The 22,094-nt window shown below is 43.2% G+C and overlaps 2 protein-coding genes across 4 annotated transcripts in view; one reads left to right on the forward strand and one right to left on the reverse strand.

Moving 5' to 3' along the window:
* WHAMM (WASP homolog associated with actin, golgi membranes and microtubules) overlaps window positions 1-22,094 on the reverse strand; it is a 25,009-nt gene continuing 2,915 nt past the window's right edge. Inside the window, 10 exon segments of the mRNA XM_029958699.1 lie at window positions 1-1,300; window positions 3,954-4,124; window positions 4,127-4,493; window positions 4,876-4,971; window positions 5,056-5,142; window positions 6,578-6,765; window positions 7,715-7,880; window positions 8,569-8,738; window positions 9,247-9,397; window positions 10,738-10,911. Of these exon segments, the coding sequence (XP_029814559.1) occupies window positions 1,014-1,300; window positions 3,954-4,124; window positions 4,127-4,493; window positions 4,876-4,971; window positions 5,056-5,142; window positions 6,578-6,765; window positions 7,715-7,880; window positions 8,569-8,738; window positions 9,247-9,397; window positions 10,738-10,911 (1,857 nt within the window). The 3' untranslated portion in view covers window positions 1-1,013.
* Window positions 16,989-22,094, forward strand: part of FSD2 (fibronectin type III and SPRY domain containing 2) — an 18,163-nt gene continuing 13,057 nt past the window's right edge. The window contains exons 1-4 of one of the 3 annotated variants that reach the window (XM_008925412.3): window positions 16,989-17,437; window positions 19,137-19,932; window positions 20,012-20,107; window positions 21,170-21,403. In XM_008925412.3, the coding sequence (XP_008923660.2) occupies window positions 19,177-19,932; window positions 20,012-20,107; window positions 21,170-21,403 (1,086 nt within the window). In that variant the 5' untranslated portion in view covers window positions 16,989-17,437; window positions 19,137-19,176. The remainder of the gene's footprint in view (window positions 17,438-19,136; window positions 19,933-20,011; window positions 20,108-21,169; window positions 21,404-22,094) is intronic. The other 2 variants (XM_018069703.2, XM_018069704.2) reach the window with 2 other exon arrangements.

Raw genomic sequence — 22,094 nt, forward strand, 5'->3', positions numbered from 1 at the left:
TTCCTCTGTCAAGATATATTTTTATTAAGGGTCAGTATAAACTTCAAAAAAAACCTTGAATCATTTTTGTCACTATCTACCCAAAATAGCAACAGTCTCTACATTGAATGTAGCTGAATTTTTAAGTAGTCAGCTTCCAGGCACAACACAAATACCTGCCATTTATAAGGCCATCAGGTAATTTAAATTCATGAGAGTAGCTGTAAACATGTATTGATGTTTTCAGCAGGAAAATGCAGCTCTGCATTATAGGACTAGATCCTGGAAAATACTGTCTACAATATTTTGGCTCTTTCTTTCATTGTAAATGTAGAAGTATGAAAAACATTTAGCATCTAAAAGTTCTCTATACTTAATCTTTTCCTAAAAGGTAAACTCTTCAGTTATTACTGCAGTAGTGCTTATTTCAAACATGATACTAATTTTCCCAACAGCATTATCAAGCGCATTCATAAGTGCACACTTTCTAACATAATGATACATGGAGCATCCATGTAGTTATTTGAGAGTGAGCAGCACTAGAAAAGCAAAATGTTAAAGAATTTTCTGGACAATGGAGGTAGGAGTGAAAGATTCCAGATTATGCTAAGTTTTCTGGTCTGCCTCTGCCACCACAGATTTGGTTCTACTTTTATCTGACAAAAGAGATTTTCAGTTATTTTTTCACTCCTTAAACTTTGTTGTGATAGCATTACCTACTATGTAGTAGTGATCTAAAGAGTGTATGTTTCAATCCAGCATTTTAACTGTCTTCAGATGTGGTGAAAGCATGACATGGTTGAGCCAAAAATACCTATTAATGCAAGCATAATTTGGAGTATGATTTCTTATGCAAAAATAAGAATTTGTAGCTCCTATATAGAAAATCAACAGGATTATTTTACTTTACAAGACATTTTGGACTATCACACACACACACAATCACACTTCTTTCATTTTGAAAGGGACAGTCTTCCACAATGTGCAAAATTAGGCAGACAGTTCCAGTCAGTAAGTCTGTTATGCTGAACTGGTTAGCTGTCCCATTCTCCATTATTCCGATCATTGTCCTCCTCTTCTTCAGAATCAGCAGACACTTTCTTAATTCTCTGCATGGCTGCTTTAATGCTTCTCTCTAGGTCATTAGGGGACCCTTTACTGACATCTTTTTCAGTATCTCGATTCACTTTCCTTAGTTTAACTCCTTGCCTTATGGCAGAGAGGATGCTGTCTTTCACAGAAGCATAGGGGTTTGGCTGTTCCACTTTGCGAAGATGAACTTCACTGCGTTTTAGAGAAGCCAAAACTTCATCCATGGAACCTGCAACAGATGAATCTATTGTTACCAGAAGAAAGAACAAGACAACCACACTTAGTGGTATAAAGCCCTACCCAAGTGCTCAGGGTTCTCCCTTTAATCTGTACTAAAGACAGGAAAAAGAATGGTCTCTTCCAGAACAGACTCTTTCAAGCTTCTGCAACAGCAGGCTCTGGAACTGCTTTTGAAAAGCAGTAAAGCTTTTATATCTTGAATTGAGAATCCAACACTTCTTCAACACTTTACAAAGTGGTCCTCTAAGGAAGATATTATACACAAAGGATGATGCTCTTTTTCATTACAACTTTATGGGCTTTCAAAAAAAATTCACTGAACCAAAAAATCTCCTGCATTCTCCATTATAAACAATCTTCCATCCCTCCTAGCTTGCTCAGAAGCCTGCTGAGACCATCAATTGCATTTTTGCTCAGCCAAGAGAAAAATAAAAGGATTTGAGTAGAAGGGCTTGAAAGTGCACCACTGAAACCAGTGGGAGCCAGCTCAGGCCCTACACAAGCAGGTCTTTTCTGTACAGACTTAAAAACAATTCCCATTTTACAACATGATTTAAATCTCAGGTGTATGTTTCTGAACTTCAGACCATGAAGGGCACCATACTGAGAGAGCTTCCACTAGTCCTCCTGATACACACTAATTTGTGTTTTACTCCTTCTGTTGGATTCTTTGCTGCTTGCTGCAGACTGTCAGACAGGGAGGCCGTGTCCCTGGACAGCAGTTGACTCCTACAGCAATAGGTCCAGACCATCTGTGCCTCACAGCCAGAAGTATTTTTGCCATGCGCAGTGCACACAGGGTTATGTGATTAACATCAAGCACCTGAAATGTAACATTTTGCTAAATCCTGTGGTACCTTCAGAGACTGAAAAGGATCAAGCAAAGATCCACCAGGTCCTCTTACAAAGCCTACAAGCAAGAAAGCCTTAAGTCTATTAATGAAATGGGCTGCCTGGTAAAATACTAGTCAGGCTAATAAATCATAAAAAAAGCCTCTCCTGGTTCTTCACATACAAAGACACAAGTAGTCCATAACAAAACCAAACATGTTTACGAAGCTGTTTCAGGAAGTTCCTGTGGCACTAATTTAGCAATTACTATTACAGCTATTAACATGATGGTTTTCTTCAAGAAACTGGTGTAAACAACCAATCAGATCTCTCCTTGAACAAAAAATAATTTTTCTTATTCAAAAATAATGAAAATACATCAATGTTAGGTTGTGAATGGCAGCAATATTAACTACCAGCAAGGCTGTTCCAACAGCAATCAGACTACTCTGGTGTACAACTCCTGCTGCTAATTAAAGCTTCTTAAGAGTATCCATGGTAGAGTTATCCCACGGACATCCCAGACCAAAGTCTGCACTGGATGCACAGTAGTTTGCCATGGGAACTCGACTGTGTATCAGCCCATCAGTTGCTTGTACGTCCCCAAAGCTTGGAAGAACTGAAAATGCTGAACTTTCCTTGGTATTTCTGCCTGTGGTTTGCCTCTTAACTGAGAGGATACAAAGGCTGCTTAGATGTATTGTGAAGACTCTGAAAGGGAAAGGAATGTACCACGTTTAAACACATTCTTCATTCTAGCATAAGCTCCACTGTGAAAAACGACAGAAAAAATTGCTGCCTTCCAACTTAGATCAATCTCCCTGACACAGTCAAAATATCCGCTCGCTTTAGAGATAAAAATAAGCCTGTTAGCAGGATGTAACCGGTGCAGCCTTGGGAGGCTGCTGAGCTCTATTCTCATTCAAACTACTGTTTCAATTGCCGAGTTCAGCCTTCAATTACACCTGCATGATCTTGCTAACAAAGCAAAGGTGTAACAGAGCAGAATTTCTCCCCTAGGAATGTATGCCAAAACTATTGACCTGCCTTTCAAATCCTGGTTGAATCCTACGCGAATTCTTTTACAAAACCTTTATTTAGAAACCAAGCAAATTGTAAGTGGACACGGGCTGTGCACACCTTAGAAATGCAAGCAGCCCAACTGCTAGATCTGTAGTACATAAATCAGAAACACTAAATTGCAGCCTTAATACAACTACAAATTTACCCAGTGGTCTTCACACTGGACAGGTGATTAATCCTCAATCAAAATACCAGATTCAGTCAAAGTTCCAAAATTGTGGCAAGAACAAACCCAGCAATAAAAGTTGCTTCTCACCAAACAAAGAGTAAACCTCCTTTCCTTGGAATTTCTTCTGACACATTCCTACCAATTGCAGCTGTGGGATGTTCAGTCTCATGAGAAATGCAGGTCCTGAATTAAGATCTCTACAGAACTATTAGTGCTGTGATTAAGCATGGTTTAAATTAATTTCTAAGGCCATACTTAATACATATGCAGAGATTCAAGTTCAACTGTGCTAAAAGATTGACCTGTCCCCTTTGACAGCACTTCACAAAACACGCCAAGCCACACTCCAAGTCCAAGCATCATGAAGTGAAATCATTGTTACTCATTTAACATCCTGAATTATGGTCAGTGTTATTTTATGTGGTTTTTTAGACCAAGCTTTCCAAGAGCTTCATTCTCTCGATCAAAACTACACACTATTCCTGTCCAGAACCAGAGGGAGGGGGAACACAAAAATATAGGAAGTGAAAAAAGCACCAGTCGATGTGAGTCCACTTACCTATGCAATTATTTATAGATGTCCTGGGTGAGTCATCCTGTTTGTGCAGTGCAGGGCTTTCTGAGGGGCTATTGGAGCTGAGGGGAAGTGGTGTATCCTCTGTTGCTGGTGGTGTCTTTAACTGGAGAGGTAAGGGGGGAGGTGGGGGAGGAGGGGGCAAGAGAGGAGGGGCAAGGGAGGAGGGGGTGGAGGAGGAGGTGGTGGTGGTGAGGATGGAGAGACCAACAGTTCCTTGCTGTGCTTTTGTTGCTCTGTGTCACCACCAGTAAGCTCTGCGTCACCATCACTAACAAAAATCTGGACAGGGATATCTGCTGGGGTGTTCTGGCACAAAGCTTTTGATTCTTTGGCTTCAATCAGCAGTATGCTCTGTGGCTGCTCTGGAGCTGCCCTTGCTCGTGGTGAGGGTGCAGGGGACAGTACTGCTGGGGATGAAGGTGGAGGGGACAGGACTACAGCCTGCTCGGTGATGTTTCGTGGCAACTTGGGACTGAGAGGCTGGGGACGAGATGTTTTCAGAACAACATGAGCTGGACACTTCTGAAAAAAAAAATCAGAAGGCAGGAGGTCACATGTCCATTGGACTGGCCAAAACATCAATCCCAAAGAGGTAAAAAGTCAGAGAGTACAGACCTGTCCCACTCCCCCATTCAAGCAGAAAATTCAACATTGAATAAATTTAAATGAATATCAAAATATTTCTTTCAAAGCCATTTTCTCACCTGTATTCTTTGCAACAGGTTCCACACCTGGAAATTATATTCTTAGTGGATTTAATCCTCTTGACTCATAACACATAAACCTATTTTAGGCTATCCAAAACATTGTCTCTGATTTGGACTGTGCTCACACATGAGCTATGACTACATTCTGACGTTGTGTTTTCACATCATTTAGGACTACTGGAGTTCACAATACTTGCCTCCCTGAATGCTTTCAGCCTCTCCAGTGTTTTCTGACGTTCCTGGCTTATCCAAGCCTTTTTCTTTTTCTCCTCCTCTTTTTGCTTGTCTCTCTTCTGCATTAAAACACAAGTAAGTGAGCCTTATTCTGTGAAAACAAGCAGCTGGGAGATTCTTCAAGGCTGCAATTCAGTACTCACTATCTGTATGCTGTGATGCTGCTGGAAGCGTTTTTTGCTCTCTTCTGCCTGTTGCAGTCTCTGCCGGTGGCTTGCTTCACACTGATCCTGGGAGAAGAGCAAAATTCAGGCAACTCTCATCAGTTCACATTCACTGTGTACCATCTGTGCCATTAACTCCTGTGCACAGGTCACTAAATAGCAACCACGGTTGCTATTTAGCAGTGCCAAGAAAGATGGCTAAGCTCAACTAGTGTCAGATGTGAGACCCTGATGGTGAAGTCTGTGGGAGTCCTTCATGGCTAAAGCCAGCGGGACCTTTTGTTTTCCTAATTAGTCATATTTTTATTCATGCTGCAGAGAAAACATACCCAGACCTGAATTGACCACTCTGTCTTATACTTTTGCTAAAAAAATAATAGAAGAAATGGGAAAAAAAAAAAAAGAAGAAACAAGCTCTGAAGAAATGTCACCCAAGTACCAGCTGGAGAGAAGGAATGCAAAGACATGAGGAAGAAGGCAAGAAGGAAGCTAGCAGGGCATTACAAAAATACAAGGTTTCTTTCCCCCTGTTTCTTATTTGCCATAGGTCCCAAGTAAAAATGCCAGGGAAACAAAGGTATGGGAAAGCACAATGAATGCCTAGCAGGGGTACTTTCTGTTAGTAAGAAGTGCCACAGAAAAGCTGCAGGCTTCAATATTTTCTCTGGGAGTCGCTATTTGTCTCTGTACAGAGGGGGATTATCCACATGGCTGGACAAGCATTTGCAAATCAGCTGGCATTTGGCTTTAGTGTTATATAACCCATAGACAGCAATTAAGGAAATGAAAACAGAAGCAAAAGAAGTGTTTGCCAAGGAAGCAGTTGCAAGCAAGAGACAATGATGGCTAACAAAACATTTCCAATGTCATTCCCATTTTGTCCAGGCTAGTGACGGGTAAAAGGTCAGACAGACTGGGACCTAATTTCTGCTCTCTGCTCCAGCAGGACTGCAGGTGTAAGGTAAGCTCAGCCTACTGGGAAGGTTCATGAGAGTCAATTTGTGTCTTCCTAGTTCTGCTCTGGCTAGGAAACAAAAGAACTGCCCTTTGCACAGAACTGAGAGGCTGGAGAGAGAATTGCAGCAGTTAAGTTTTCCCCTTCCCTCTGTTCAGAGGTAAAAGTATTAGCGTGTGGGCTGTTCAACCACTGCAGCTTCCTTCATGGAAGGCCAGGCTTCCTCCTGTACTGCAGATATTTTGAAAAGGCTGCTAAGGCAAAGCTCCAGCTGGCCTCAACAGGGCTCTGGTAAGGCTTAGCTGATGGGGGAACACCTGGGTCTCCCAGGTAACTTTGTGTTCTAAGTCACATGCACTTGCACCACACCGCGGAGTATAAAGCTGGCTTAGAATCACATTGCCCCTCTTTCTGTTTGTGGACCTTGGCACTGAGTTTGAATCATCCTGTATGTTCCACCCAAAGCTTCCCTAATTGTTTCCTGTCCATCCCTCGTGAGTCAAGATATCAGCTAAAGAAAATGCACATCTCCAGGACTGCATTTACTTTTTTGTTCCTGAGGTAGGCTCTCCTCGCACAGACAGTCCCACGCTTTGTCTCCAACTGCTTAGTCTTCTGCCTCAGCATCGTCATTTCTGACAAGTTAGCGTAATGTTGTCCCATTGTCTGTTCAATGACCTTGAGCTCCTCAGGATTTTCACATGTATCATAGTAAACAACTTCATCCTGTTTCTCTAAAAAGGCATTTGGCATTTTTTAAAAAACCAAAAATTGCCACAGTTATTTAAACATTTAAAGAGCTAATGACATTTCAAAAGCCATTGAAGGCAGTGAGTTAGTTATGAGGAAGTGTAATGCTCCAGAGCCGAGCTTGGTCCTTCACAGTCTTATGCAAACATGTCATGTTACTCACAGGGGTGCTTTGCAGGATCAAGTTTATGCTGTTAGCATTTGTTATTTAGCTTCCTCTTTCAAATGTCTCTCTGTGTTTTAACTCCTACCTTCACCAAATGGAGTTTTCCTGGAAAACCGACGACTGTTCTGATCAACACTGGGTGTCTTATTTTACTATTTACCACATTTTAATTATGCAACAAGCAGCAGCAATGTTTACTTCACAGTGCACATGGTAACAGAATTCATAAGCTCAAAGAAGAACAAGACTGGTGCCTAATTTGCTCATAAATACGTCACGGTGAGACACTTAAACTGGAATATAGCAGCATTCAGGTACCATTCTAGCCAAATCACCTCTTTTTGTCATTATAGGATGTATTTTGTAACTTGTACACATTATATTAGAATAGATTATGATGAATTACAGGACCTATTTCAGCAGGTTCATGATATCCAGTTTCTACGCATAGATCTTGTAACTGTGAGAGCAGTTAAGCACTGTCAATATAAGTTATTCCACATGCTAAACCAGGGCATGCACATATCACAGCTGCTGGCAAGATAAGCAAGCACTGTGGTGTTTTTTTAAACTTGTGCCATCAAATTAGTGTCTAATTAGTTAGAGGACAAAATATCAGATGGTGCCATGGTGCCATGAATGTTTTCCAAAGATGCTTTCTACTATTGAGACCCAAGCAGTGATATCCATTTTTTTAAAGTGAAAACAGAGCAGGCTATATTGCTCCTGTGTTCTGAATATGTGCTTAAATAATTGTTTATTCTCACCTTTTATCTGCCTCTTTATAGTGTCCAACTGTACAATAAGCAGCATCTCTTCATGTTTCAATACTTCAAGCTGTACATTATATAACTCCAGCTGCGTTTCATAATACTGTATTTCCAGCTCCTCCACTACACTTAAGTTCTCTTCTTGCTCACCAAGACTCTCCATCTGTATAGCCCCAAACAAAAAATAAAATAACAAAATATGCACACATGAAACATGCCTGGATGCACAAGTACCTGTAAAGAGCCTGGCCTAACTGGCAGCTGCTTAGATGCTTTGGTGTGGAAACAACAGAGCATTAGAAATGGCTTGGAGCAGAAACTCAGAACAGCAGAGAGTCTTATTTACCTAAAGTGTAAGTTTATCTCTAGTCTACCAGGAAAGACCTCATTATAAACCACACAAATGATACTACTCCTGAAAACAATTACATATGGTGCAGTACACTACTCTTGGAAAATAAATATCAGGTACTCCTAGTGGCAGTTAGAGGGCAAATCCAGAAGATCAGAAGACTAATATTAAATATTTTCATTTTTCAGTGTCCTCTGAAAATAATATCTGGGTCTATCTCCCTAAAACTAACAATTTCAAAGGTTAATATCACAAATGCTAACATGACATTTGAACTGTAAAAGCATGTATCTTAAACTTTGCTAAGTGTCCTCAAAAATGCAGGAGCAATTAAAAAGGCCCTGAAGACATGCGTTTTTCCACAACTTAAAACCATGCTGAAAACCAAAACTGTTTCATAGACAAAGACTTCAAAAGTCTACTCCCATGACCACTTTGCTAGGTTTTGATGAGCCCTTCACAAAACAGTGACAGAAAAGGAGGTTTTGTAAGGTCTTACGAGTTTCTGAATGCCAGTTCTCTTCTGTTTCAGGCACAACTCTCTTGCCCTCAGATGCTGAAGGGTTTCTTTTGCTAACATACATTTCAGGTTTTCTAGTCGTGGCAAAGCTGATGCCCAGGCGGTTTTACCAAATCTTTCCTCATCTTGTTCCATCTGTTTGTGCATTGCTGTGGATTAAAACATTGCAGTAAGACATGAGAAATGCAGTGTACTAATTGCCCTTGTGCGTTTCTGCAGTACTAAAAATGCTGATCCAACTAAACAATTTTGGAAGCTTCTTTAGAAATTACAGGATTAAAAGGGTGAATTTGTGATCTTATACATGTAAGTAAAATACTTTGTTGTACCTCGGAAACATGCCTTAACAGTTACACGGAAACCTACTCAGCTCACATGCTGAAATCCTTGAGGTTTGCATATTAAGTGTTAAAACTTCCATGGGTTTTGTGCAGAGCTTTGCAGCCATGGGTCCCATGCTTTGATAATATTTATGTGCAAGACAAATACAAGTTGTAAACCAAATTAGCTGAAAGATATAAATCTTAAGTGAATAAAAGGCTTCTTTCTTAAGCTGGACACTCATCCTAACCTCAGGTTCTGCAGATACATAAGAGGAGCTCTCAGTCCCCTAAGTCGAGTATTTACACAACCTTTTGTGTAAATCATTTTGATTACCTGCCAGAGCTTTTACAGTTTCTTTGAAGTAGTTCACAGTGATATCCTGAATGGAGCACACAGCACTCTCAGCTCGCTTAGTCCATTCTTCAGCATCTTTCTGCAAAGCTGCCACTCTTCTAGGCCCCAACTTATCATACTGCAAAGACTTCTGCAAGGACACAAAATTCCCGGTTACCGCCTGGTTTCCACAGAGGTGCAGCTGCACAGTAATATACCTGGGGACGTTCCAAGCAAGGCAGAGCATGGTGGGAAACATGAGCTTCCCCTCACCTGTCACAACGTGAATCACTGTCCATGCCTATGTATTGCCTTGTTTCTCATTCTCTAGGCTAACTCAGAACCTTTGTTTCCCAATCTTGACCCCACATTTATTTCTTAAAATATTTTTTAAACTATCATCTTAAAAATCATATCCACCATGACTGTTTTTAGTTGCTACTAAAAGTAACTCAAACCCACTCTTTTATGTGCAATGTTCCCTTCTATTTTTCCCCACGTGTTGACAGCACATTGCACTGTCAGGTTCTCCAGTTTGGCAGTTCTTTCACACAGGAACAGGGATACAGAAAAGAAACATAAGAGAGTATTTTCAAGTCCACAAAGTGTACATGGGTAGAAGACTAGTATTCAAATACTTTTTTAAAACAACTATGTTTCAAATAAGCCTAAATATCCTTTAGAGGTTTTTTTTTAATACAGAACAAATTTTGCTTCATTTGTTCCAATTTTCACTTTAATTTTCAGAACAGGACACTGGATATTTCACCGTTACGGATTTAGACCTTCAGTATCCAAGCACCTTAGTCTAAGCTTAAAACTGTTCTGCTCTTTTTGAGAACATCAACAGCTCATTTTAATTTTAACACATTATTTAAGGAAAAATCAAAACAGTAAATGGCTGCCATTTCCAGGGGCATCATAACTTTCAGCATGTGCTTCCAGTTTAAAATGCACATAAAACTAAATGAATGCACTGACAACTGACATGTTCTTAATCTGTACTTGTAGCAGGTTGTAGCAGCAATAGAAAACTTCTTTGAGTGGGAAGGTCTCCTCTGTCTTCTGGTCTACCAGCACAACTGAATTAACCAGGTGCATCAGCATTACTGAGGGAGGACATTATCAAAGTTGTAAACTAATCCCACTGAAGGCGGCACAACAAAGGCTACTTAGATCTCTGTAAATTCAGCCTCCCAGAGAGCAAACCCAGGAAGGTGGAGCTTGGGAATATTTTCCTTTTAACTGGGACACTGGTGGGAAGACAGCTGCAGTTTTAGTCAAGCCACTACCAGGGACTCAGAAATCCTCTGAGAGCAGCTCAGCCCTAACTCTGAATTTCTCAGTCACGTTTGATGGCTTGGCAGGGACAAAAAAAAGTAGGTACAGACCAAAGTAAGGAATGTTACGTGATGTGAGTTTAAACTGCTCCAAGAGCAGCTGATGCCCTCCTATACAGGTTGGCCTTTCACTCTGTAAAGGCAGACTTACCAGGATTTCCAGTTTGTACAGTGTCGCCAGCTCTCGCATATCTCTGAAGGGCTGCAGTAAATACTGGTAGAATTGTGTTGCCATGGTGACCAAATCCTGATAAGCTTCATCTTCTTTTTCATAAACCTTCATCAAAGCTACCATTGTGTCAGTACTTTTATGCTGCTGCAGAACCTAGTGGGATGAAAGGTAAATCAGACACAGTTGCTTTGCATTCGTGTGTGCTGGATGCTGAGGGGCTACCTGTAATTCCACAGCCAAGACTTCCCACTGCATAGGAGGTGTGTGCCAGGCATTCTGTGGCCACCCCAGCTGAAAATATCTTTGGCACCACCCTGTTAAAGGCACTAATTGCTGCATATTGCATTAGGAGACTGCAAGGAACATCATGCCTAGGGCTTGCACCACAGAAATTCTAATAACTGTGTGCAGATGACTCTGTTGCTGCTTTTTATAAACATAACTGGGAATCTTGGGAAGTTAGTGTACTGCAAGGACAAGCAAGGCATTCTTAAACTAGCTCTTGCATTGCTTCCACAATTACTAAATGCCTGCTAATGAATTTCTGGATCCAGAATTTCTGACCTCGGGCACAGAAAAATCATATTGACATTTAAAAATAAGAATTCAAAAATATATTTCTACACCAGATAACCCTGCAGTTAAATTCCTTTAACTGCTGTACAATTTATAATAGTTTATTCTAACCTCAGTTCTAATGATATTACATTTTGTAACTCATAATTCTTTCATGGAACTGCTGCCTTCCTAATACACTAGACCCTATTTAAAGTCTTTACTTGCTTCTATGACAAAATACAGAGTTGGGGATTTCCCTTTAATTGCATTTGTTTATTGGCACCAATCAAAGCTTCAAAGATTTTTTTCTTTGACAGCAGCTGGCAGAGACTATGGCATGCTCCACATGCCAGGATAGAGTGTGCTGGCTGAGAGAACACAGTGAAGTACCACTGAGAAACACAGACCTTCCTGGAAGGACAGCGTGTGCTCTGCAGCTCCAGGAAGAGGGAAGGGGATGGGAGGGAGGGGTGTGCTACAACAATGAGGAAAAGCATTAAAAAACTAAGCTTGATTGTGTTGCAACTGAAAACCACTGAAACTAAACCATCACCTTTGCTCTTGCCAGCTGAGTCTGGGTTAAGACAGCAGGAGCAGAATTCCCATGCATGGATGCATTTCCTCAGGGCAAATCTGTGGAAGTCAGCTCAAGGGCATTTCCCACCCATCCTGCCTGCAGGCCTGGTACAGGCAAGACAGGGGAACAAGAGGATCTGAACTGCAGTATTACTGATAATCCCAGATGTTAAGCAGCCCGTTAGGGCTCCCCAGGAGCTTGTGGTAGCTCAGACATAGTTCAAAGGCCCACCTGCAGCAATTCCACAGTCTGCTTTTGCCCCACTACTAAGGCCAACCACAAACTTAACAGTTAACTTTCTGGTTCCCATACTAAAAGCAAGTAGTGAGGGTCCCGCTGCTCCTGGAGAATGTTTAGAGTGAGTACAATGGACGTGTTAATGACATTTTAAAGTCAACTCATGGGACAATTATTCATTTACAAGGGTTTGGGCTTTTTTTGTTTGGGTGTTCTTTGTTTTTCTTTTGAAGGGGTGGTATAGTATGTCTATCATTTGGCCTGTTTTAAGGTAAAATCCCTGCTTTTACACAGTGTCATTCTCTTTTCATAGAATTCCAGTTCGCCATCAGCCCAACTGACTTCTTTGGTTGCAACAGTAATGTTCTTGTGGGTTTTTTTTCTTGAACACACAATACAAGAAGTATTTACACCACACTACTCTCCTCCATCCTGTACCAGTATCTTTTATATTCACTAAAATTAATTTCCTGGCCCAAAGGATGAAGTATTTGAGAAGGACATGGATATGAAGAGGGGAGAAGGATACTCTGGTACCTAAGGCTGGGTTAGTGGCTATTTCTTGAATCTTGCATAACTTGGTCTAGAATGAAATATAATGGACTTATGTCCCTGTTAGGCCTGCAAATACAACACTACAGCATCTTTAGCCACATCTAAAATGTAGCTGGAAATAGTAAAATAACTGGCACCAAGTTGTACTTGACCCTCAAGCTGCAAACTGCTACACAGCTGTACATGTTTGTGCTGCTTGCAAAAGAGTGTGGTGGCTGGAATGTGTGTGTGGCTGGGCTGTGAACTGTTATAGTCAGTGACAGACACTGACTTTTGTATACAACACAGTACACGTTCATGTAAACTAAAGATGCCTTTTTAAAAACACTGTCTTTCTGAAACAGGAATGTTGTTACAGCTGTAATAAGAAACAGAAGGCTAAAGTCAACTGTCTTAACCTTCCTCCAAAGCATGATCACTTTCATAAAATACCTTTCAGCTTACTTTGCCAGAAAACAGACTGGAAACAGGTACTACAAGGAAACTGTAGCAGCAACACACTGGTGAGCTTGAACTTATCTGTAACTCTTGTTTTAACATTCTGCAACTGTGTTACCAGACACTGTCCTTTGAATTCATGCTTACAACAAGGGGGGGAAAAATCTAGGAATACATCTATAACAAGAAGAAACTTAAGGTACTAAATAAAGAAAGGGCTAACATCATCATTATTTCATCAATCATTAGGGCAGAATTTGACACTTTTAAAAAAATAACACAATTTTTCTGACTACAATACACTTATTTGGCATAGAACTAGGGCAAAGTTTGGTTTTAATAAATAAACCTGACTTAGAAAATTAGCACATGATTGTACTCTCCTCTTCGGTTACTCTTCCACACATTGCACAACACTGCTGGATGTTTTTAGCAATGTGTTTTCGTAGGAGTGCTTACAGCTTAAGCAAACGCCCCAGTGTTCTTATATTGACTGCCCACCTGGAGCCGACTTATTCCCCACTTAATAAAGCTGCACTTACAAGGCTGACGACACTTAGTACTTGAGAAAGTTGACTTGGTGGCTCCCAGGCAAATAAAAAAAGTGTTGTGTAAGCCAAATCTGGACATTGGACAACACTACGAGCAAGATGGTATCAGCGGCTCGGTCGCCCTTGCTCACAGGAGTTTTGCAAAAGAGTTTGCCCCGAGCGAGGGTGAGCTGCAGCACCAAGCAGCAAACGTGCTCCTACAGCGTGGGGACCTGTAGGGAGCGCAGGGGGGGCCCGGCAGCACCCTCATCCCGCACCCCTGGGGGACAGTCCCGAGCCCCGGTCCCTCCGCCCCGCCCGGCCCGGGCCCGTACCGCCGCAGGCCTCCTTGGCCCGGGCCAGGTGACCGCGCAGGGCCCTCCCGCGCAGCTCCTGGAGGCTCTCGAAGTACTCATCGTCGCAGCGCGGCGCGAACAGCGCGTCCAGCACAGACCGCCGCAGAGATCCAGGCCCTAGGAGTACAGAGGCCCACAGTCATCCTGCAGCTCGGCCTCGCCGGCCTGCGGCCGGAACAGCACGCCCAGAGAGCCCGCGCGCGCCGCCGAGCGCGGGGGGGCGCGGCGGAGAGGCGGATCGAGGCGCGGGCACAGGGCCGACAGCTGCCGGTGGACGCCGCGCAGGGCCGCGCGCCGAGAACAGCCCGGCCCAGCTCTGCGGGGCCTGCTCCGCCGCCTCCGCCGGCCGTGGCAGGTCACGGCGAACGCGCCCTCCGCGCCGTTCCAGCCCACGAGGAAGCGGAGGCGCGGCGGCGGCTTGGGGCTCGGCGAAGCGGTGTCGCGCACGGCCCACCCACCGTCGAGGCTGTCAGGCTGCGGCTCCATCGCGACAGCGGCGACAGCGCCCGGGCGGCCCGGAGCGAAACAGAAACGGCCCGCGGGCGGGGCGGGCCACGCGTCGCGTCAGCGGCGGCTCGCGCGCCCATTGGCGGGCGGTGCTGGGGGCGGGGCCGTGACGCCTGAGGGGCGGGCCGTGACGCCTGAGGGCGGGGCCGGGGCGGCCTCCACAGCGAGAGTGGAAAATAGACAGGAAAGGGAGCGGGAGGGGCGGCTCTGGGAAAGCTCGTTCTTTGTAGAATCGTGGAATGGTTTGGGTTGGAACGGGAGCTTGAAGATCGCCTCGTTCCAACCCCCATGCCGTGGGCAACCTTCAGCTAGATGAGGTCGCTCGGAGCCCCATCCAACCTGACCACCTCCAGGGATGGGGCATTCAATACTTCACTGGGCAACCTGTGCCAGCGCCTCACAACCTTCACCCTCAGTAAAGAATCTCTTCCTAGTGTCTGATCTAAGCCTACTCTCAATTTGAAGCCATTCCCCCTTGTCTTTTGCGATTCTGTTAGGACAAGAGGGCACACTCTTAAGCTGTGCCGGGGGAGGTTTAGGTTAGACATTAGGAAGAATTTCTTTAGAGAGTAATTCGACATTGGAATGGGCTGCCCAGGGAGGTGGAAGAGTCACCATCCCTGGAGGTATTTAAGAGACTGGATGTGGCACTTGGTGCCATGGTCTAGTTAACAAGGTGTTGCTAGGTCATAGGTTGGACTCAATGAACTCAGAGGTCTTTTCCAACCTGATTGATTCTGTGATTCTTGTCCTGTCACTACAGGGTCTTGTAAATAGTCTTGCCCTATCGTTCCTGTAAGTTCTCCCTTCAAGTACTGAAAGGGAAAATTTTTGTGAAATAAGCAGCTACTTCTGCGAGGAGCAGCAGGCAGGAAGCAGGGGACACACAGTCTTTTGGGAAGGAGCAGCATCCTTGGGTTTCTGCCACTGCCTAAGGGAGAGCCCCAGCTGCAGGTGGTTCTCCTCCCACCCAGGATTCCTGTAGTCACTGAGAAACACGAGTCCTTGTCGTGTCAGAAGGCAGGTGAAATCCCACACTCCTTCCTCACAATGCCCTGTGCCCATTTGCCCTGACATCCAACTCAGCCCTGAGGTTGCCACACTTTGTATAAATACCACCCAAACACCGACTCAGGGGCCGCTGAGGAGAGCAGTGTTTATATGTTGCCTCTCCCTTATTCAGGCCCTGTGTGTAAGGCTGAATGCAATTCATGGCGCACAGAATGTTATGTTCCAGTCTTTGGCAGCGAAGCTGACACTGCTAATTTTTCAATAAATTAAGGCCTGCAAGATAGTGTAGTGTAATACAAAGAAAAAATAAGTTCTAATTTGAAAAATTAATAAGATGTCAGACAGTTAACATTTCAGCAGAGGCTGCATCATTTATGTGAAAACATCTCTGCTCTGATCTTACAGATGATGAAGGTGCTGTTAGTGGTAATGAGATCGTGCCTACATGGGCAATTAACTTGTGATTCCTTATCAAAAAGCAAACAATGGCACTGCTAGGAATGTGAGAAAATGACACCAAGTTTAATTGGAAAAGGAGGAAAAAGGAGAGCTGTGACAAGATTGTTTCCCCTTGTGCTGTCTCCTGAGCCCAAGACACATATAATGCAATGTTCTCAAATGTGCTTAAAAGCCTCCTGCCAGCAAGGCTGGCTTGGTAGCATGTTCACAAGCAACAGACTGTGTGTGGGTTTGAGCAGACACACAAAGCTCAAGTGCTACAGCAATCAATAATCAGTGCTAATACACAGCCTGGTTTTTATCGTATGGACCTCTACTCAGTGTAGACTGGAGGGATATGTTCCCACGAAAACCCACTGACCACTTTCTTCACTATAATTAGCTTTCCAGAGGTCTGGCATACACATAGGGTGGGGATGTATGTGTATGTATAACAAGCACATGTAACAGTATGATTTCTATTTTTTTCCTAAATTCTGAATTTTAATATTTCTTTCTAATATATGATCATGATTCCAACTCAATCCCATAGTAAAGCTTCTGCTAACTTAATAGAGAGGACTTTGCCAGTAAGTGTTTGCAGAGAACAGAACAGACACTTCCATGTAGTTGTGCAGCAATGCTGTAAGCATGTGTCCAGCCACGTGAGTTAGTTTGTGCTGGATGCAGGTTCTGTGTATCCCAGACATGATACTCTGCCTAACAGCCCAGCCTTGGAAATCACACCCAGAGGCAATGACTGCACTCTGCAGGGTTTATTAATACCACCTCCGAAAGTGAGAGGGTGCTCTGGCTTTAGTGAGGGCTCTCTATAACCATTCTAAGTACTTCAGATCCAGGAATCAACCTTCAGAGCCTTTTCTTGGTGTATGACATTCATCCTGGTGACACTCAAGTAGCACACTGCTGAAGGACAGCCGGGGCACATCTATATTTGTGCCATTGCTCATTGCTGGCATGTCCCTATCGGAGCAAAGAGGCAGGCTAGGGTTACTGCAATGCATCTTCCAACTGCAGTCATAGGAAAGTGGCGAGGAATTGCTTTCGTGTGAATTAATTTTTACTAGGGGAAATAGAAGTGAACTTTGATGCCATCTGAGCTATCAGAAGAATTTATGACGTCTTAAGATAGAAGGCAAGTTTTTAGGTAGTAACATTCTTTGTTATATATTTACGATAATTGACGGTCACGGACTTAAACATGCTTCGTGTAATTGTATCTGTGCCTGTAAACTGAGCAAACACTGAGCAATCATCTGAAAATCTTATTTAGGCAGCAGGGTTCCAGACAAACTTAATTATGCTCATTTTAATTTATTTTATTTTATTTCATTTTGGTAGGAAAAATACATGTTAATTCACTTTTCTAATTAGTAGTAGCTTCTAAAGCAAGTCTTACTGTTATAATTATGGTGGGAAAAGCCTTTGTGGGAGCCAGACAACATTTTCTGGTATGTGTCAAGACCTTTTCTCTGTTTAACATGTTAGAATTTGCATGATTTATTTTATTGCCTTTAGCATAAATGGTATTTCTGCCTAACTTCTGTGTTTTTGTCTGTAGTAGGATATTGCTATAGCTGTAGAATCCACACTTTGTCTGCAGTGCCAGAATATAAACAGTGAACTTCTATGTGGGTTTTCTTACACATCCGTAAGGCTGGACTGAGTCAGGAATATAAAAACAGAGAGTGCAAAGTTTCTCAGTATTTTTCACCAGTTCAAGAAGTTGTTTTCTAGTAAGTGTTGATAAAAATTTTCTGACTGTGTTGACTTTGTTAGCTAAGTAATCCTCGGGAAAATTAGTAAAATACTGATGAAATAAATTTGAGGTAATAGCAACTACTCAAAACTACAAAGACCATAAAAAGTAGTTTGAAAGCAAACCTGTGTGAAAGCTTATCCAAAAGCTCTGATGACACTGGTGTCTGACTGATCTTCTGACTTTTATTTTTCAGCAAAAAAGTGATTTTAAAGGTTTCATATGCTTCACTTATCTAGGACTAGATGTAACTACAGGTTCATTAATATTCAGCTGAAATCTTTCCATGAACTCTTCTGCTTGTGGTAGTAAACTGCTGATAAAACTGATCTGAGTAGTTCTGTAGCCATGATTTCATTCATGCTGGTGAGCAGTGGAAAGCTGTGGGAAGGTTTCAGCTCTGACAGAGCTGACTCTATACTGGCATTATTTCATTGCTGTTGTTAATACAGGCTGGTTGGAAAGAGTGGGCTTGGAAAGTCAGCATTAAAATTGCCTTTGCACCTTTAATGTTGTCCCATGTGCATCTGGGATATGCTTTATCATACAGCTTTGTATGTCACCTCCACATGCTCTTTTCACACATCCCTCATTGCACAGAATGGACAAAATGTGCAAGGTCCGTGTCAGAGCAGACATTTCTCAGCTCACAGGTCAATGACCTGACTTGCTCCCTGGTTATTGTGTGCTTTATAATGGAGACCATCATTGATATTTTTTCTAAGCTTCTTTTATGTTAAAATATATATTTTTCACAGCACCTGAGAACTGTGAACACCCCCAAAAGGCACTATGTTTTCCCTGCAGTATTTTAAAGAAAGGACCCAAGACCTGGACTCAAGTTTCAGTATTAAGAATAGCAACTTGAAAAATCCAGAACAGGATTTTTCAGGGCATTTTCTAGTGTGTTATGTGGCATCACTGGTCACAAGAGAGGACGTTCTACATTATGCCTGACTGACAGTTCAGAAAACACTCTTGACAGCAGCTGAAGGGTGAGCAGACTTCAAACCAGGCCATTTCCAATTGCACAGAACAGCACTAACTGTGCCTGAAGCACAGCAGTAGTGTTGAGCTCAGGACAGGGCTAGTCCATAGTTTGAAAATCAGGCATGAGGGTAACAGATGAGTCACTCAGAAAACAGGATGCACACCAGAGACAGCTCTTTGCTGTGCTTTGCACAGAGGTGAGAAAAAAATAAGCCTCCCATGGCTTCCCTTCAGAAGCTTCACTCAGGAAGTGAAGCTACTGGCTGTGGTCTTTCCCATGCCTACCTCCAGGACCTGGGCAGTCCTCAGCCAAATCTATTCCATCTACATATTTTTAAGCAAGAAAAACTCATGCTTTATATCTAAGTATGTAGCTAAAGATCTTTCTTATCTTTTACAAGATTGAGACTCGACATCTCAAAAGCCTTGCTGAGGATACCAATGTCATCCAGATCTGGCAGCGCAAGAGAGTATGAAACTAGTAGCCAGTCACGTGGCCATTCAGCTTCCCCACCAGTCCCAGAGTCTAGTGAGACTGAGTCTGAAGGTTTGATATTTTATCACATGGATCTTTATGGATCAAAGGAGAGGTTTGATATCTTTCCTGAAGAGCTGTCTGGTCGAGAAGACAGATCTCTGGGGGATACAAGACGAGAATCTGTATTGAGTAGTGAAAAAGTTCAGTGCTCACAAGAAATTGGCTACGACATGGAAAAGGAGGTTGCAGAGCTGGCTAAGATGTATGGACTTGATGAGGATAAAGAAAAAGAGCTTGAGCTTCTTGAAGGACGTGTGGAGATGGAGAGCAGATGGCCACCTGCTCGCACAAAAAAAGCAGGATCACAAGGCTCCACAAATAACGCATCAAAAAGCAGCACTTCAGTGAAAGATCAAAGTCAAAGCACAAAGCAACAAGGACTTCCTGGCGAGGCTTCTCAAGATGAAGATCAGAGCAAAACCAGAGCAGATGATGAGGTTGAGAGCAACATATGGTCCAGAGAGGGGCTTAGCAGTGGCGGCATGTCAGATGAGTGGAACAGTCAGGCTGTCAGTGAGGAGCAGGAGGAGGAAGAGGAGGAAGTGGCGAATGTTTTTTGTTCTACCTGCAAGATACCAATCCGAGCTTTTGACAAACTATTTGGTGAGCACAAGGATCATGAGGTGACTCAACTGCCCAATGCCTTGGAAAGTGAAAAGGTGAGAGTAATACAGGTGTACTGGGGTGCCTCTAAACCACTGTTCAGACATAATAAGAATCACACTGGGTGTTTTGTAGGAAGAGATTCATAAAAACATGTGCAAGTTAGAAGAACAGATTGCTCAGATGGAAAATGTTGCCAGCCATTTGGAGGAAATCTTCCTCACTGTAGAGGTAAGGCATTTTTTCTTGGGCTAACTTTATGGTACTGGTGTTAAACAATTTTGACAGTCATATTGACACTCATAGTGTTCAGTTGTTGATGAACTGAGTAATTATAGTAACAGAGCACAGAGTTACCTCAGGATTCGCCTAGATTGAAGTACTCAGAAAAACTAATCCTAATGAATTCTTTATGTGGACTAATGAAACCATATTTAGCATTTGCATAGAAATTTGCATTCAGAAATGAAGTGCCCCCCCTCCCGTCTCAGGTTATCTTAGTTTTAAATGGCCAGAGACCTGTGATCTAGCTAGTCCATCCTGACTGCACCCCTTGTGTTCCCTCGGTTTCATTCACAGAAGTGTCAGACACAGGCAAACCCCTGGACCAGCTGCATCAAGCTGATGACTTCAAGGGTTGTGCTCCTGCTTGGCTGCTGTCAGCTTGGCCCCAGGGGAAGGGGGTCAGCTGGCAGCAAGTCAAACTGAAGCAATGACTCAAGGCACCTGTGGTCTTTTCTCTGCTCCATGTGGCACAGGAGGACATTGGTGCCCGAGCAGTGGGTGGCTGCTGGCAATAAAGCCTTGCCTGCTCCTTAAATCTTCCTTCCTAATGCTTTCTCCAGCAGCAAGTGAGGATATCAGCATTAGCTGCTCAGCTCCCCCAGCACAAATCCATGGATCCCACTGGGTTGCCATGGTTTCTCTCATGGAAGGATGTGCTTGTTGGTGGAAACGCTTGTGAGATTACGGCTAGGATATAACCTAGTTGTGCTCCCTGGGCTTAGGTTGCCTTGCATCTTACTTTTTTTTATAACTCTGTTGCTCTTATGTCTGGAACAAAATCCAACATTCTTTTGTACCTCAGTGGAGTGAATGATCAGAATGCATTCCCCTAAAATGCAAATTAGTCAAATTCCATCTTCTGTGTACTGGTATTGTGTCCTGGCTTTGTGAATTAAATCGTGACGTTGCCTCCCTGGTAAGGAGAATTTTAAGCAGACTTGGAGTTTTCTCTGGATGACCTATGGATCAGGCTTGATGCCAAGATACAAACCCCCAAATGCCTTGCAGGAAAATTTTGGAAGGCAGGAGCAGAACTTTGAGGTGCATTACAACGACGCAGTACAAGTGCTTGCTCAAAAGTACGAAGAACAGCTGGAAGCACTGGGGGAAGAGAAGAGGCAGAAGCTGGAAGCTCTATATGAGCAGCTGGTCAGTTCTGGGAAACTTCTCGACACCTGCAAGGAACTGACAGACAAAACCCATGAACTTTTCCTGGAAAATGACAAAGCTGAATTTATGAAGGTAAAGAGCTTTAACTGTTAAGGCCCCTTCTAAGTGCTTTTTGCTGCTTGCAAGTAGTCCCCAGCCAGGAAGTTCCAAGCGGCTTTATTCTGGAGAGCATTCGGGGTGCTCAGTCCATGCTGCTGTCAGTGCTCCAGGTTCTTGCCATGGTGGCATCAACTTAGTAGGGCAACACAACTGGGGTAAAATGCAGAAGCAGAAGTTTGTAATTTGGATGCTCATTGATTCGTGAGTCACACTGGGGTTCAGAGGGAAGACATCTCCCTAGAATGCTTATCTCAGGAAACTCTGGAAGCACAGTGTTCATTGCCTCTTGCAGGCTCAGCTCTCTTGCTCTATTCTGGGCTCAGAGCAGGCAGGCTGATGCAATCACTTTGGAGAACGTTTCTTTTTCTTCCTCATTTTTTTGGAAAGTTCAGCTGAACAGGAGGCTCCAAACTAAATACATCAGGAGCTCCTGCAAAGCGATGGATGCATCCCTCTCTTCAGATGGTGTCAAGAAGTTATTTTGCTTTGGCAGGTAGAAAAATAATTGAGGAAAAAAAAGAGAATTTTCACTGCTGATGAGTGATTGCTCTAACCTGAGCTGTCTTGTGACTCAGGTGGATGGGAGCATTCCTGTAGCACAGCCACAGTAACTTATGAACTGGACAACAAACCAATCTCCTAAACACCTCCAGTCTGCTCCAGT

The sequence above is a fragment of the Manacus vitellinus genome, unplaced genomic scaffold (genome assembly GCF_001715985.3).
Source record: "Manacus vitellinus isolate BGI_N305 unplaced genomic scaffold, ASM171598v3 scaffold_16_pilon, whole genome shotgun sequence".
Lineage (NCBI taxonomy): Eukaryota > Metazoa > Chordata > Aves > Passeriformes > Pipridae > Manacus > Manacus vitellinus.